At 41.1% G+C, this 14,498-nt stretch overlaps 1 protein-coding gene across 2 annotated transcripts in view; it reads left to right on the top strand.

Moving 5' to 3' along the window:
• The window catches only part of bag6l (BCL2 associated athanogene 6, like), a 36,818-nt gene that overhangs the window by 5,980 nt on the left and 16,340 nt on the right, over positions 1-14,498 (top strand). For both annotated transcript variants that reach the window (XM_044335487.1, XM_044335488.1), the window contains exons 7-16: positions 7-185; positions 621-750; positions 2,752-2,955; positions 5,070-5,298; positions 6,569-6,631; positions 6,785-7,095; positions 7,187-7,265; positions 9,728-10,044; positions 10,501-10,750; positions 10,936-11,105. In XM_044335487.1, the coding sequence (XP_044191422.1) occupies positions 7-185; positions 621-750; positions 2,752-2,955; positions 5,070-5,298; positions 6,569-6,631; positions 6,785-7,095; positions 7,187-7,265; positions 9,728-10,044; positions 10,501-10,750; positions 10,936-11,105 (1,932 nt within the window). The remainder of the gene's footprint in view (positions 1-6; positions 186-620; positions 751-2,751; positions 2,956-5,069; positions 5,299-6,568; positions 6,632-6,784; positions 7,096-7,186; positions 7,266-9,727; positions 10,045-10,500; positions 10,751-10,935; positions 11,106-14,498) is intronic.

Genomic DNA, 14,498 nt, shown 5'->3' with positions numbered 1-14,498 from the left:
TCGTAGGATGTGTCCAGTGACAGCAGCTCCCACTCAGAGTCAGATATACCTCAGTCCTCTTCTTCCCTGCCTTCCTCCTCTGCAAGAGGGGCTACAGGATCACAGCCCATGGACACCACCCCTCCTCCTGCTCCATCATCCTCCACCTCCACACAGACTGAGAGACCACCCAACACTGGACCCAAGTAAGTCAGTCACTTCAAACAGTCAATTTACACCAGAAGGGTGACTATTCTTACTCTCAGTTTTACCTGGGAGCTCTTTGTTTATTTGTTAAATTGATTCATTACTTTCTTTTCCATACATTTCAAGGGACATGAGAAAACTGACTTTTTAAAAGCAAAGTTAACATTAACTGATTACCAGGCAAGTTCCAGGCTATTGCATTTAGTGCCATAGTAGATCCATTAAGACCACTTTAGATGTCTTTTGAGAATTCTTAAGACGATGAAGTTTTTATAATATTACAGCAAACATAAGAAGTAGCAAGGACATCCAAGCAGATCTAGAATATGTCTCAAAACAGTGGCAGCATAAACAGTGTGAACGTTTACAACACAGCATTCTCCAGCAGAGCCTCTGTAACTCTTACCCATTCTGTCCTCTGTGTTTGTCATCAGCCACCCAAGTCCAGCAGAGTTTGTGGAGGTGCTCTCTGAGGTCAGGAGGGTGGAGGAGAGGTTACGACCCTTCATAGAGAGGACCCACTCAATCCTCGGGGCAGCAACCTCAGCAGACTACAACAACAACGTAAGGAGTGTCGCTGCATGAATAACAAAAAAATCATATCACAATATGACTTCTCAAAAAAGTGAGGTAGTACATCCAAAACTGTACCTTGTTTACTGATGCTTGCAAACATTTATGCAATTCAACAGGAATAACTTTTATCGCACTTTATCTGTATACTGAAATGCATTGCCCTAAAAAAGACCATACTTGGTTACTTGGGCTGCAACTAACAAATATTTTCATTATTGATTAATCTTTATATTATTTTCTCAATTAATCGGTTATTTATTTTGTCTGTAAAATGTCAGAAAATGGTGTGCTGTGCTGTGTAACTACTCCTGGAGCGGAGCAGTGAACTTGCGCGCTGTGCACGTGCAGATGTCCATATAAAGAAATCCGTCACAAACTGACGCCAGCTCGGGCTGAAAGTAGAAAAACCATTGGACACCGAGCGTTCAGAACAGTCTGAAGCCAGGGCTCTCTGCTCACAGGGATTACTGCTACATACGTTTACCTTGTTATTTGACACGTTAGCCACTTTTAACATGAATATCCAACATTGTGACATTATAAACATGTCTGAAAATAAGGGAAAGCATAATATGTCCCCTTTAAGCGCTGTCTCTATGGCAACAATCATAACGCCAGGTTGGCTCAACTGGGAAGAAGACAGCTGTCTGTCCCTCACTGTCTGCTTATATAAGGAGCATTTCATAGATGGCACATATATGAAAATAGGAGCATTTTTATATATGACACATATATATATAAAAAATTCCTTCACAGGAGAGATTACAACTCAAGGAAATCTGACCTTTTGTACAAAGGAAGTACGTTGGTCAATGCCACAAATTTGCTTAAATTTGATTGCTGACCTAGAAATAGTGAAGAATCTTAAATATTTCTTCTTCAGTTTACATGTCATAACTTCTTGTGTTTTTAAATGTTTCTGAATCCTAAAACTTTGTGATTATTTCCAGGCTCATGTGAGAATATTAGAGATTTTCAATGTGGTCTCAGACTTTTGGACCCCACTGTAAATAAAATATTAATAGATTATCAAAATAGTTGGTGATTAATTTAATAGTTGGCAAGTAATCGATTAATCACTTAATCGTTGCAGCTCTAGACCTGACCAATCTATGGTGTTAAATCATGGTTTTCCCAGATTTAGGACATTTTAGGGGCATTGATTAGTTGATTACTCTTCATCATGAACACCTGATATTCATGAGGCTGAAAAAAGCAATTCAAGTTTGTGCAGTTAATAGAGTTTGGTGAATCTGACTTCATACTCACAGAAAAAAGTCAGAGAAATTTAGGAGAAGTTTACAAAAATGTTCTTGCATGAGACCCATTGTCATAAACATATGACTGTATTACACTAACTTTTGATATCCGTAAGTAAGGTAAGTGTAAAATCTAAACACACCCTATTTAACACCACCCTACTTTAAACATGTAGTGTATAAATGCAGTGCAAGATACGCTTTTTATTATCAATTAAAAGTAAACTATTGAACAGGCTGTATATATCATTCTTTCTACTAACATTTAATGTAAGCCATATCCCATTCGACAAAGTAATTTTTGTACCACTAGGATTGGGAGTAGGGTGGAGGTATCAGATATTTCTGCAGCTACTGGCCAGATTGCCATGGAATTTACTTTGGAAATTCATGGTCCTTAGAAGATGAGGCCTAATTATTTTGAAGAACTCTTGATCTTTTCTCTAATATTATTATTATACCAAAGCCCACTTGTACGCATGACACACTGTAATCTATTAGGCTAAATGTCTAAAATGACTCCATGACCATTCCTCTAATATCACCCTCTGGACAAACTTTACATTTTTAGAGCCAGTGATGATGAGGCTCAAAGAAAAGGTATGTTAAAAGTATGTTCTTTGTTATGTCCTCTGTTCTGTTTCATGTTGACAGGTACTAACAAAGCCATGAATTTTATTGTCACTATTGTCTAAAGCTGTTTCATAAATGAATGCGTCTTCATTCACAGACGCAGGAACGAGAAGAGGACCAGCGCGTTCTCAACCTGGTCGGAGATGCTCTGCGTCTCCTTGGCAACACCTTGGTTGTCCTCGGTGACCTGCGCTGCAACCTGGCCACCTCTCCTCCACGTCACCTTTATGTGGTCCGCCCCATGGCCCACTACACCCATCCGGTCCTGCTCCAGGCTGGTCTACCACACATGCCCATTCCAGTAAGTCCTCAGCAGTGAGTTTCATGCAATAAGTGAACTACCACACATGTCCATTTCATTAAGTCCACAGCAGTGATTTTCATGCAATTATCTCATTTCTGTGAGCTGTGTGGAAATACGAAACAAGTCAGAGGTCCAGATTTACTTAGAAAACAACCTTCTCTTAAATTGCAAAGTGATTTGGCTCACAAAGCATTTACTTTGGCTTCTGTTCAGCTCTGCCTGAGAAAACTGTTACTATATTATAATATGTAGAGTCAATATACTCTACATATTATAATATTGTAATGATCCACGTATAAATAATATTATTATATCTACCGTGTAACTAATTATTAATACAGTTGAAAGCAATAAACACATTCATGGGAATGAAATTAGATAATATAATCACATGTGCACAAATATACACAAGGCCTTCTCCATCCCTTCACACAACTGGTGAAGGGATGGAGATAGGGAAAGAAAGCAGGTGGAGGTGATGTGTTGATATTATTGTCAGTAGGTGCTATTATGACTATGACTCATTATTGACATGTGGATGTGTTCAGGCTTGGACTCTTATCAAGCATGAGAAATTTGGGGCAGATTGGACAATGTAAAGCTGAGTTACAACAACTTCCTGTTTAATGCCCCAAACATGCATCACAAAGCATCACAAAGGCGTTTAGATGTAATCAAATTTGTACCAAATTTGAAGTCGGGTGAAATTTCTAGGAGGAAAAATACAATGCCTGTCAATGGCTTCACTTTGTGAAAAAACTGCAAAGTAGATTAAAAATGGCTGACTTCCTGTTGGACTTAGGCTATGGCTCCAAGAGGCTTTTTTTTAAGTCTTGGGACAGTACATCTGCCTACCAAATTTGGTAAATATTCTTCAAATTTAAAGGTGGGGGCTTTGGCTTTTAATTTTCTAGGAGGCACCTTTGAGCCATTTTACCACTTTTATGCCCAAGACCCACATCAGATATCAAGGTATTTGATGCATGTGCAAAGTTTTGTGAGTTTTCGAGCACCCCAGCACCTCAAAAATGTTAAAAGTAAGTAGGGTCGCTATAGAGCCGATGTCCCACACCCAAGCCCTATTGTGATACTAATCGCAAGACTTATTAGTTCAAACATAGGTGCAAACTTTCATGAGTTTTCGCGCATCCTAAAGGCATCAAACATGTTTGTAAAATGAAAATTGACACATGAAATCCAAAATGGCTGACTTCCTGTTGGGCTAATAAATTTGAATACATATGTATCATGTTGAGCTAGATGAGAGCAATGAACCGAATTTCATGAACATCAAAGAAACTTTGTTCCAAAATGGCCCTGCGTTTGGGGGCGCTATAGAGCTTGCCGGCCATGCCTGAGCCCAATCACTACAGAACTTTGCAATTTTTGGCAATTCTGACATGTGTGCCAATTTTCCTGAGTTTTTCAGCATCCTAAGCCCCTCAAAAATGCAATGGAATTGGGGAATAATAATAATAATGATAATAATAATAATAATAATAATAATAATAATAATAATAATAATTTATACAAAAACAATAGGTTCCTGGCATCAGGGAACGTTGGGCCCCTGGCACTTTTGTGCTCGGACCCTAATAACAATCCTTTCAAGAAAATAGATTCCTCGCACTTTCAGTGCCAGGGACCGTAGGGCTCCTTGTACTTTTGTGCTGGAGCCCTAATAATAATAATAATAATAATAATAATAATAATATAATAATAATAATAATCCCTTCAAAAACAGTAGGTTCCTCGCACTTTCAGTGCCGGGGACCATTGGGCCCCTGGCACTTTCGTGCTCTAAATATCGGTGCATTGGACTACATATACGATATTGATATATCTGTGATAGTCCCATACCGGCCGATAATATCGGCTGACTGATATATTGGTCGGGCTCTAGAGCGAACCAACCTCAAGGTGAAAGGTATGGTGTTGGAAATGAGGGACTTATACCTGACATGTCAACATTCATTTGTAAAGCAGAGGGAGCTTCTCAGAAGGCCTTAAACAATTTTCTACTTCACTGATAGTTATATTTTCCAGCTTGATATCACAGTGTTGTGTTAATATGGGATCTAGTTGAAGTAAATGTGATTTTTTTCCCTCAGATAAATCTGGGGACAACAGTGACCATGACATCCAATGGGAGACCTACAGCTGAAGGACATCGCCAGCCCTCTCAGGCCACTGGACAACCAGATCAGCAGGCTCCAGGCCAGGCTCCACCTCTTCAGTCCAATGGGACCACTCATCATCAAGGACAGGGAGGACCTCGAGTTATCCGGATCACCCACCAGACCATGGAGCCTGTAGTCATGATGCAGATGAACATTGATGGTACTGTATATGTGCTGCTAGGTCATCATAGAATTTGATTATACATGTTAGTAATGCTATGGACGCATGAGTGTAATGTGTCTGAAAAACCACAATATCTAATGTATTTCAATGGGAACTCTGGGTTACATGGATTGATGGAGCACAGTGTGAAAGCACTGTATGTCAGTTAGTGAGACAGATAAAACAAAGTGAACTTCTTACTGAGCTCAGATCATCTGCAATTGCAGCGATAGATTGATGTGGAAGTTAATACAGAAATTAAAACATAGAGAAAACAATATATTGGTATTTAATATGTAGGGGTGAATAAATAGAGAAATAGATTCATGTGGAAATAAAAAATAATAAGAAAATAGGGAAGTAAAAACTAAGGAAATAAATACAGAGATAAAGAAACAAATAAAAACAGAAAAATATAATATTCTTTCCATTTTTATTGCCCACTTCATCCTTATTCATCAGTTTATTTTTTGTTTATTCTGCACTTATTTATTAAGATTCAGTTTATTTGCACAGGCAACAGAAAAATAAGTGATGTGCAGGGAACCATTGTTGAAGCTTCCACTGAAGAGCTGAAAACATCAGATCTGTGTGGAGCAATAATGAGACATTCCACAAATTAACACATGAAACAAACAAATGTCATATTTCTGTCATGTTTTCAACATGGTTTTCCATTGTTTTAGCTTCGACTGCTGCTCTTTTAATGACATTATCACGTTGTGTCCTCTTCTGCAATGGTTTTATGACGCCAACTGGAAAATTGGCACATAATAGTGATAGTGAGCATTCATTCACATTTTCTTTGCTGATTTTCTTTAAATTTGGTTAAAATATGAGCTACAGTTGGACTGCTTAGCTCTGGAGATTATCCACACAATTACAATCATTGTAAGAGTGAAGTGATATTAGTGTATTCTGGTCTGTGAATTCATTGGATGCTAAAAGCCAAATGTCCCATGTAAATATGTAAATGCCACATAAGATACATATCTGGTCCAGGTCACATGTTGTTTCTCTGTCTCTGTCACTCTCACTGCTGTCAGATACAGGATTCACTAATCAAACCCACCAACATATCACTTCATCTGACAAGTTGAGATGACACAACATGATTGATGATTTATACAAGGCACACATGATTTAATGAGCTACAACTGAACTTGATCTGAACCCTGTAGGGAAAGTGGGTCACTGCATTATAAAAGGAGATATGTGATATATTATAATATATGTAATGCATCTCATGTTTGTTTTCGTTGAATAGGTGATTCAGCTGCTGGCTCTCAGGTTCCAGGACAGGCAAATGCTCCAGGTCAAGGTCAGCCTGGTGAGTGATGCTCTGTGATTGGATAGTTTGTTGCTATGGTAATAGATGCTTCTTCCTGCATTAAGTATTTTTTTGGCCACTTGGGTGCAGAATAAGTTAGAGTGGACACAGTCAAAAATGTGTTTATCATGAGAAACCTCTCACTGTATGCAGGAGTGACACCTGTCCACTTCCCCGGACTGCCCCCTGAGTTCATGCAGGCCATCGTGCACCAGATCTCCCACCAAGCTGCTGCCATGGCTGCTGCAGCCTCAGCAGGCCACCCAGCACAGACAGTGTCCGGCCCTAGCTCCATACCTATTGCTGAGGGAACTGCTTCCCCACAACCCCCCCACCCTGCTCAGGCCAGAGTGGTCATCACCAGACCATCCTTCTCCCCCCGTATCCCTCAGCCTGTAGGAACCAGAGGAACCACCATCAACCTGAGGGCTACAGTACCAACAGCAGGCCAGCAGCCACGACAGGTGAAGTAGACTTCACACATTAATGAACTGTTCTGCCATAAATATGTAAGTGCTTGTTTAACTCACCCTCCTTTTACCTCTCCGTTAGCAGGGCACACCTCTGGCTCCATCCTCCCTCACCCAGATGATCAGTGGTCTGGTCGGTCAGCTCCTGATGCCTGGGCAGACCGGTCAGTATGAACCCATTTACCCTGTATTCCTGTCACAGCAGCTAACAAAACAAATGTTCAGGTTAGTCAGTACTGCTATAAAATATGAACTAACTTGCAGACAGATGTAAAGTACTTATAGTGCATGTTTGTGAAGCAGCTCTTCTTCTTGTCTCCTTCTTTAATAATAGTGAAGTGAGTTTCAAAAATATTTGAATGTGTTTTTCTACTTTTCAAGTAGCCTATGGTTTCTCTTTATTTCCATCTGGTGAAATAGTCAACTTGCAGAGATTTGAAACAAAAGCAGGGGATACACTTTAAAACTTTAAAGACATCTCAGACATAATGACTTCCATCAACATGCACTAATTTCTTTTACTCCTGACAGTTTGAAAGGAGCACATATTGAAAGACTGAGTAGATACAGACAACAGTGTGTTGTTGCTGTGGGTATGTAGTTTGCTATTTGTGACTACACCTGGAAAACTCACAAGCAGCAAAGTGTGCTGCGCTACAATAACAACCACCCAAACCTTGAGCTGTCATGTCATTAGCTGCAGCTTAATTACAAATTTAACATTTTTAACTTGATTTGTATATTTTATTGTGTATATATTTTTTAATCATTTTGTTATGCTTCATTTTTATATGTTTTGGGTTTCTTTATTGTGTTAAAATATTATTGAAATGCACAATAAATAAACATATCTTATGGGGTCCTTAGCCCCGTCCGGTTGGTTAGCCATCACCAGTTTGTCAGTCTGGATCTGGAAGTCCCACAGGATCTTGGCTTGGTCATTCTCCACCACCTTAGGAGGTGTCTTCCATTGTGACCTTGGGACTTCCAGCCCATGCTCAGTGCAGATGTTCCTGTACACTATGCCAGCCACTTGGTTATGGCGTTCCATGTACGCTGTTCCTGCCTACATCTTACACCCTGCTATTATGTGCTGAACTGTCTCAGGAGCATCTTTGCACAGCCTGCACCGGGGTCCTGTCTGGTGTGGTAGATCCCCGCCTCTATTGATCTTGTACTGTGTGCCTGTTCTTGTGCTGCCATGATCAGTGCTTCTGTGCTGTCCTTCAGTCCAGCCTTTTCCAGCCACTGGTAGGATTTCTTGATATCAGCCACTTCTTCTATCTGTCGGTGGTACATACCATGTAGGGACTTGTCACTCCATGATGGTACCACCTCCTCCTCTACATCATCGAGTTTCTGCTGCCTGAGGTATACACTTAGCAGTTCATCTTTGGGGGCCATCTTCCTGATGTATTCCTGGATGTTGGTTGTTTCGTCCTGGACAATTGCTCTGATGCTCACCAGTCCTCGGCCTCCCTCGTTCCCCTTAGTGTACAGTCTCACCCTCACCCTCCATGCATTGTGAGGAGCTTTCTTGTCTTGATATCAGTGGCCTCTATCTCCTCCTTTGGCCAGTTTATTATACCAGTGGGGTATCTGATGACTGGCAGGGCATACGTGTTGATGGCCCGTATCTTGTTCTTCCCATGCAGCCGACTTTTCAGGACCTGCCTTACTCTGTGTAGGTATTTGGCTGTGGCTGACTTCCCTGCAGCCTCCCAAAGGTTCCCATTTGCCTCCGGGATCCCAAAGTATTTGTAGCTGTCCTGAACATCTGCAATGCTGCCTTCTGGCAGTTCAACCCCCTCAGTTCTGATCATCTTCCCTCTCTTCGATAGCATCCGACCACACTTATCTAGTCCGAATGACATTCCGATGTTGTTGCTGTGGATCCTGGTGAGGTGGATCAGTGAGTTGATGTCTTGCTCGTTCCTGGCATACAGCCTGATGTCATCCATGTAGAGGAGGTGACTGACGGTTGTTCCACTTCGGAACCGGTACCCGTAGCCACTCTTTGAGATGAGCTGGCTGAGGGGGTTTAGGCCTATGCAGAACAGCAGCGGGGATAGTGCATCGCCTTGGTATATGCCGCACTTGATGGTAACTTGTGCAATTGGCTTTTAGTTGGCCCCTAGAGGTGTTTTCCACAGCCCCATTGAGTTCTTGATGAAGGCTCTTAGTGTCCTGTTGATGTTGTACATTTTCCAGCCAATCAGCTGATATATATATGTATATATATATATATATATATATATATATATATATGTATATATATATACAGGATTGTTGGAACTACCAGTTTGTATGGGTTAGCAGTTAGTTTTATTTCCAATTTTTCTGGGATTTGATCGGTGTTTACTTGGCTTATCAATTATAAAACTGGATTTAAAAATGCCATTAACAGTGCAAACACTCTAGTTTAACTTCCTTCACTTAATTAGAAGGACATTTGCACATAATCAACAGCTCATTTGCATTTTGTCTCCATTATTTTGTTTACTCTCTATTACATTTTCTGAGCCAAATACTACTTGGGACCTACAAAAACACTGGTTTATCTTTATGAATGGTATGATAGGTATCAAGTGTTAAACAGCTTTTAAAAGTTGTGTTTTTCTTCCAGGTGATTCCATGTCCATGTCCTCTTCAACCAGTTCTCAGACCTCCTTCTCTACCTCTTATTCATCTGATTCCTCCACCACATCTCCTCCTCCCCCCTCTGCCAACACCTCTGGACAGACATCTACCCACACCACCAGCACTACCTCTATGGGCCAGCCAGGAGAGGGCAGTCCTGAGAGAAATCTGGCCCAGCTCCTGGGCTCTCTGTTGGGAGGAGCAGCTGGGCCAGGAGGTCCTGGCTCTGGACCAGCACCCTCCATCACTGTGACTCTGCCAGGGGTGCCCGGCCTCTTCCAGGGCGTGTCTGACTTCACACCAGTAGGTTCATAGAAAATTTCTTGGTGGCTCCCCTGTCTTTAGGGCCACACATTTCTGACGCCAATTAGAATGAAATATATAATATGTGAAAAGTGCCCTGAGATGACTTTTGTTGTGATTTGGCGCTATATAAATAAAAATTGATTGATTAATTGATTAAATATGTGTTGCCACTGAAATGAATGTGAAAATGAAGAACTATCTAATAGAACTACCTTAATAGAACAGACTTGAGTTGAGGATCAAAAATACAGGGTTACAACTACTGCAATTTCTAGGCTTAAGATTTACAGTAGCTAATCAAACTGAGAAAAACTGACAAAATGATTTAGATGAAGTAGGCACATTATCCTTTTTCTCAGTGAAAAGTGTTAGCTGAACAGAACCATGAACATGTTTGAATTTGTTGATTAAATGTGTTTTTTTTTTTTTTAAATGTGTGTTTTTCCTGTGCAGCCACCTCCCAGCGGCCCTGGCACCCCAGCGCCCCCTCAGCCCACTGGCCCTGCCCCGCCTCAGGCCAGCAGCGGGGCAGCTGGAGACTCTCTGAGCCCGGAGCTGTTCACCGGCATCGTGCAGGGAGTGCTGTCCACAATGATGAGCTCTCTGGGGGCACAACAGGGCAATGAAGAGAGCATTGCCCAGTTCATCCAGAGGCTTTCTCAGACTAGCAACCTGTTCACTCCCGGCTCTGGAGATGCTGTGGGTAAGTCTGAAAACTGAAGAATCAAAGTTGCTGCTTACATTAGCCTCATTGTAATGTTCCACCAAGCCAAAACAACAAAGAAAAATCACTGTCCAAACGCTTTCTTTGAATTCATTCTAGATGTTCTTTTCTAGTTTACCATCATTTTTATTGATGTACTAGTAAACTGGCTCTCATCATGGCAGGGTTCTTTGGTGACCTGCTGTCCCTGGTGTGTCAGAGCTTCTCCATGGTGGACATGGTGCTGTTGCTTCATGGGAATGCCCAGCCTCTAAATCGCATCCAGCCCCGGCTCACTGACTTCTTCACTGAACACTACCTCCAGGGAAGACAGCCCACTGATGCTAACATAGCTGTAAGTACTGTGGAGAATTTGTTCACACTGTGAGCTGCTTGATGCATTGGTTAACAGAGACCAGTATACATGTGTCTATATATTCTGTATTTACACTTTCTGTTGCTTTGGTATTTCCTTTCCTAATGTTCCATCAGCCTTGTGTACTCAATACCTGGAAAGTGAAGGGTAATGTGTTGTAGTGGTGTGGAGCACAGAGAGGATAGTGGAGCAAAAACATGCAGTAGTTTTGCTGAATTAAGATAACCACCTAACTAGGTAGCAGATTTTCCACATCAGGTGTTGGGGAACACAAAAAAAAGTTTTAAAAAGTTACACATGTAAAGCCTTTTCTGTCTCCAGAGGGAGCTGCGTGAAATCTGATGCTCTGCCTCAAGGGATGTCACTCAAGTCAGCATCTATTGGGGCTGAAGATTACAAGTTGATTACAAGAAAATCTGGGGTATGGAGTTAGAAAGAAGTGAGGTTACCAGACCTCTGTAACCCGCTCTTCATCTCTGCTGGAGGCTAGCAGCTCCAGGCTACATTAGTCACTACTAGCATAACACACCTAAATCTCCCACCCAAATGTTGGCAGTCAAGTTGCTTTTGAAGGTGAAGTTCTATTTTAATTGATAATAAACAAAACTCATTTAAATTCAGTCAAATCAAGTCAATTTTATTTGTACAGCCCAATATCACAAATCACAAATTTGTCTCAGCGGACTTTACAGTCTGTACAGCAATACAACATCCTCTGTCCTTAGACCCTCGATTCGAATAAGGAAAAACTCCCTAAAAAGCCCCTTTAATGGGAAAAAATGGAAGAAACCTCAGGAAAAGCAACAGAGGAGTGATCTCTCTCCCAGGATGGACAGACATGCAATAGATGTTGTGTGTACAGAATAGAACACAAATTACAGAATACGGCATTGAACAGGATAACAACATTTTAATGGATTTAAGGTAATTGGTAAATGGACTGTATTTGTATAGCGCCTTTCTAGTCTTCCGACCACTCAAAGGGCTTTTGCATTACGAGTCACATTCATCCATTCACACATATTCATACGCTGAATGGGTACAGGGGCTACCATACAAGGTCCCAACCTGCCCATCAGAGGGAACTGACCATTCACACACATTCATACATTGATGGCACAGCCATCAGGAGCAATTTGGGGTTCAGTATCTTGACCAAGGAAACTTCTACATCTGGAGGAGCAGGGAATCGAGTGGACGACCTGCTCTACCTCCTGAGCCACAGCCACCCCAATCATTAGCTAATGTAGTTAGCCAGTCCTTAATAGCCAGTGGCCAATGTAGCATAGCTCCTACACCCCTTGTAGTTCCTGAGTGGCCAGGAAGCCAGGGTGGCTAGGTGACTGTCCGAAGGAAACATAGCCCTAAGCAGAAGCCCACGTTTCACCACCAACCAGTTCACGTGTCTAACAGGTTCTCCCCACTCAGTGACACACCCGCTGAGCAACCAACTCTGATTATTGGCAGCTCCATAGTGAGAAATGTGAAGTTAATGACACCAGTCAGCCATAGTCAAATGCATTCCTGGGGCCAGAGTAGGTGACATTGAATCAAATTTAAAACTGCTAGCTAAGGATAAGCATAAATATGGTACAATTGTTATTCATGTTGGCAGGGATGACTCCCAATTATGCCAATCAGAGGTCACAAAAATTAATGTTGAGTCGGTGTGTACATATGCAAAGACAGTGTTGGACTCTGTAGTTTTCTCTGGGCCCCTGCCAAATCTGACCAGTGATGACATGTATAGCTGCATGTCATCATTCAACCGCTGGCTGTTGAAGTGGCGTCCAGCAAACAATGTGGGCTTCATAGACAATTGGCAGACTTTCTGGGGAAAACTTGGTCTGATTAGGAGAGACGGCATACATCCCACTTTGGATGGAACTGCTCTCATATCTAGAAATATGGTTGAGTTTATTAGTAGACCAAAGCCATGACAACCCAGAGTTGAGACCAGGAGGCAGAGCTGCAGTCCTACGCACTTCTCTGCGATTCCATTAGAGCAGTTACCCACCCAAAACCACATAGAGACTGTGTCTGTCCCCCGACCACTTAAATCAATTAAATCTAAAGTAAACAGAAGAGGATTCATTCATAAAAATGTAATAAAAATTTACCTCAACACTGCAATAGTACCACATAGTAGGAGAATTAAATGTGGACTCTTAAACATTAGATCACTATCATCTAAAGCCATATTAGTAAACGATCTAATCTCAGATTATGATTTATTTTGTCTTCTGAAACCTGGCTTTGTCATGAAGAATATGTTAGCCTAAATAATGAATCCACTCCCCCCAGTCATATTAATACTCACATTCCTTGAGACACAGGCCGAGGAGGTGGAGTTGCAGCCATCTTCAACTCAAGCCTAATTATCAACCCTAGACCTAAATTTAATTATAACTCATTTGAAAACCTTGTTATTAGTCTCTCTGACCCAACCTGGAAAACTTTACAGCCAATTCTATTTGTTATAGTGTACCGTCCTCAAGAGCCAGAGTTTTTATCAAAATTAGTTCTTAGTACAGATTAAGTAATTATAGTAGGTGACTCTAATATTCATGTGGACGTTGATATTGGTGGCCTTAGCACTGCGTTTATCTCATTATTAGACTCAATTGGCTTCTGTGCGAGTGTAAATAAACCCACTCACTGTCTTAACCACACCCCCCACCTTGTTCTGACTTATGGCATCGAAATTGAACATTTAATAGTTTTTCCACAAAATCCTATTTTATCAGACAATTACTTCATAATTTTTTAATTCCTATTACTAGACTACACGCCGTTAGACAAAAATGTCTTCACTAGATGTCTATCTGATAGCTCTGTAGCTAAATATAAGGAAGCAATTCCATCAGTATTGAATTCAGTGCCATGTTTCAATACTACAGAGGACTCTTATGCTAATGTTAGTCCCTCCCAAATCGATCATCTTGTTGATAGTGGCGCAGGATCATTGCGAATAACACTTGATTCATTGCCCCTTTAAAAAGGAAGATAGTAAATCATAAGAGGTTAGCTCCATGGTATAACTCTAAAATCTGCAAATTAAAGCAAACCACGAAAATTTGAAAGGATATGGCATTCCACCAAACTAGAAGAATCTCTCTTAGTAATGTAATGTAATGCCAGAGCTGCCTATTACTCATCATTAATAGAGGAGCATAAAAACAGCCCTAGGTTCCTTTTCAGCACTTTAGCCAGGCTGACAAAGAGTCATAACTCTATTGATCCATGTATTCCTATAGCTCTCAGTAGTAGCTAAAATGGCTAACAACTGTGGGATTAGCGCAAAAGTCGCAAAAGAAGGAGAGAGCTAAGAGTGCTTGAACAGAACTAGAGCAAGTTTAAACATACAGTGGA

This window comes from Thunnus albacares, chromosome 19, assembly GCF_914725855.1.
Source record: "Thunnus albacares chromosome 19, fThuAlb1.1, whole genome shotgun sequence".
In the NCBI taxonomy this organism is placed as follows: Eukaryota; Metazoa; Chordata; class Actinopteri; order Scombriformes; family Scombridae; genus Thunnus; species Thunnus albacares.
The sequence above is the reverse complement of the archived record's forward strand: the minus strand, read 5'-3'. Positions and strand labels throughout refer to the sequence as shown.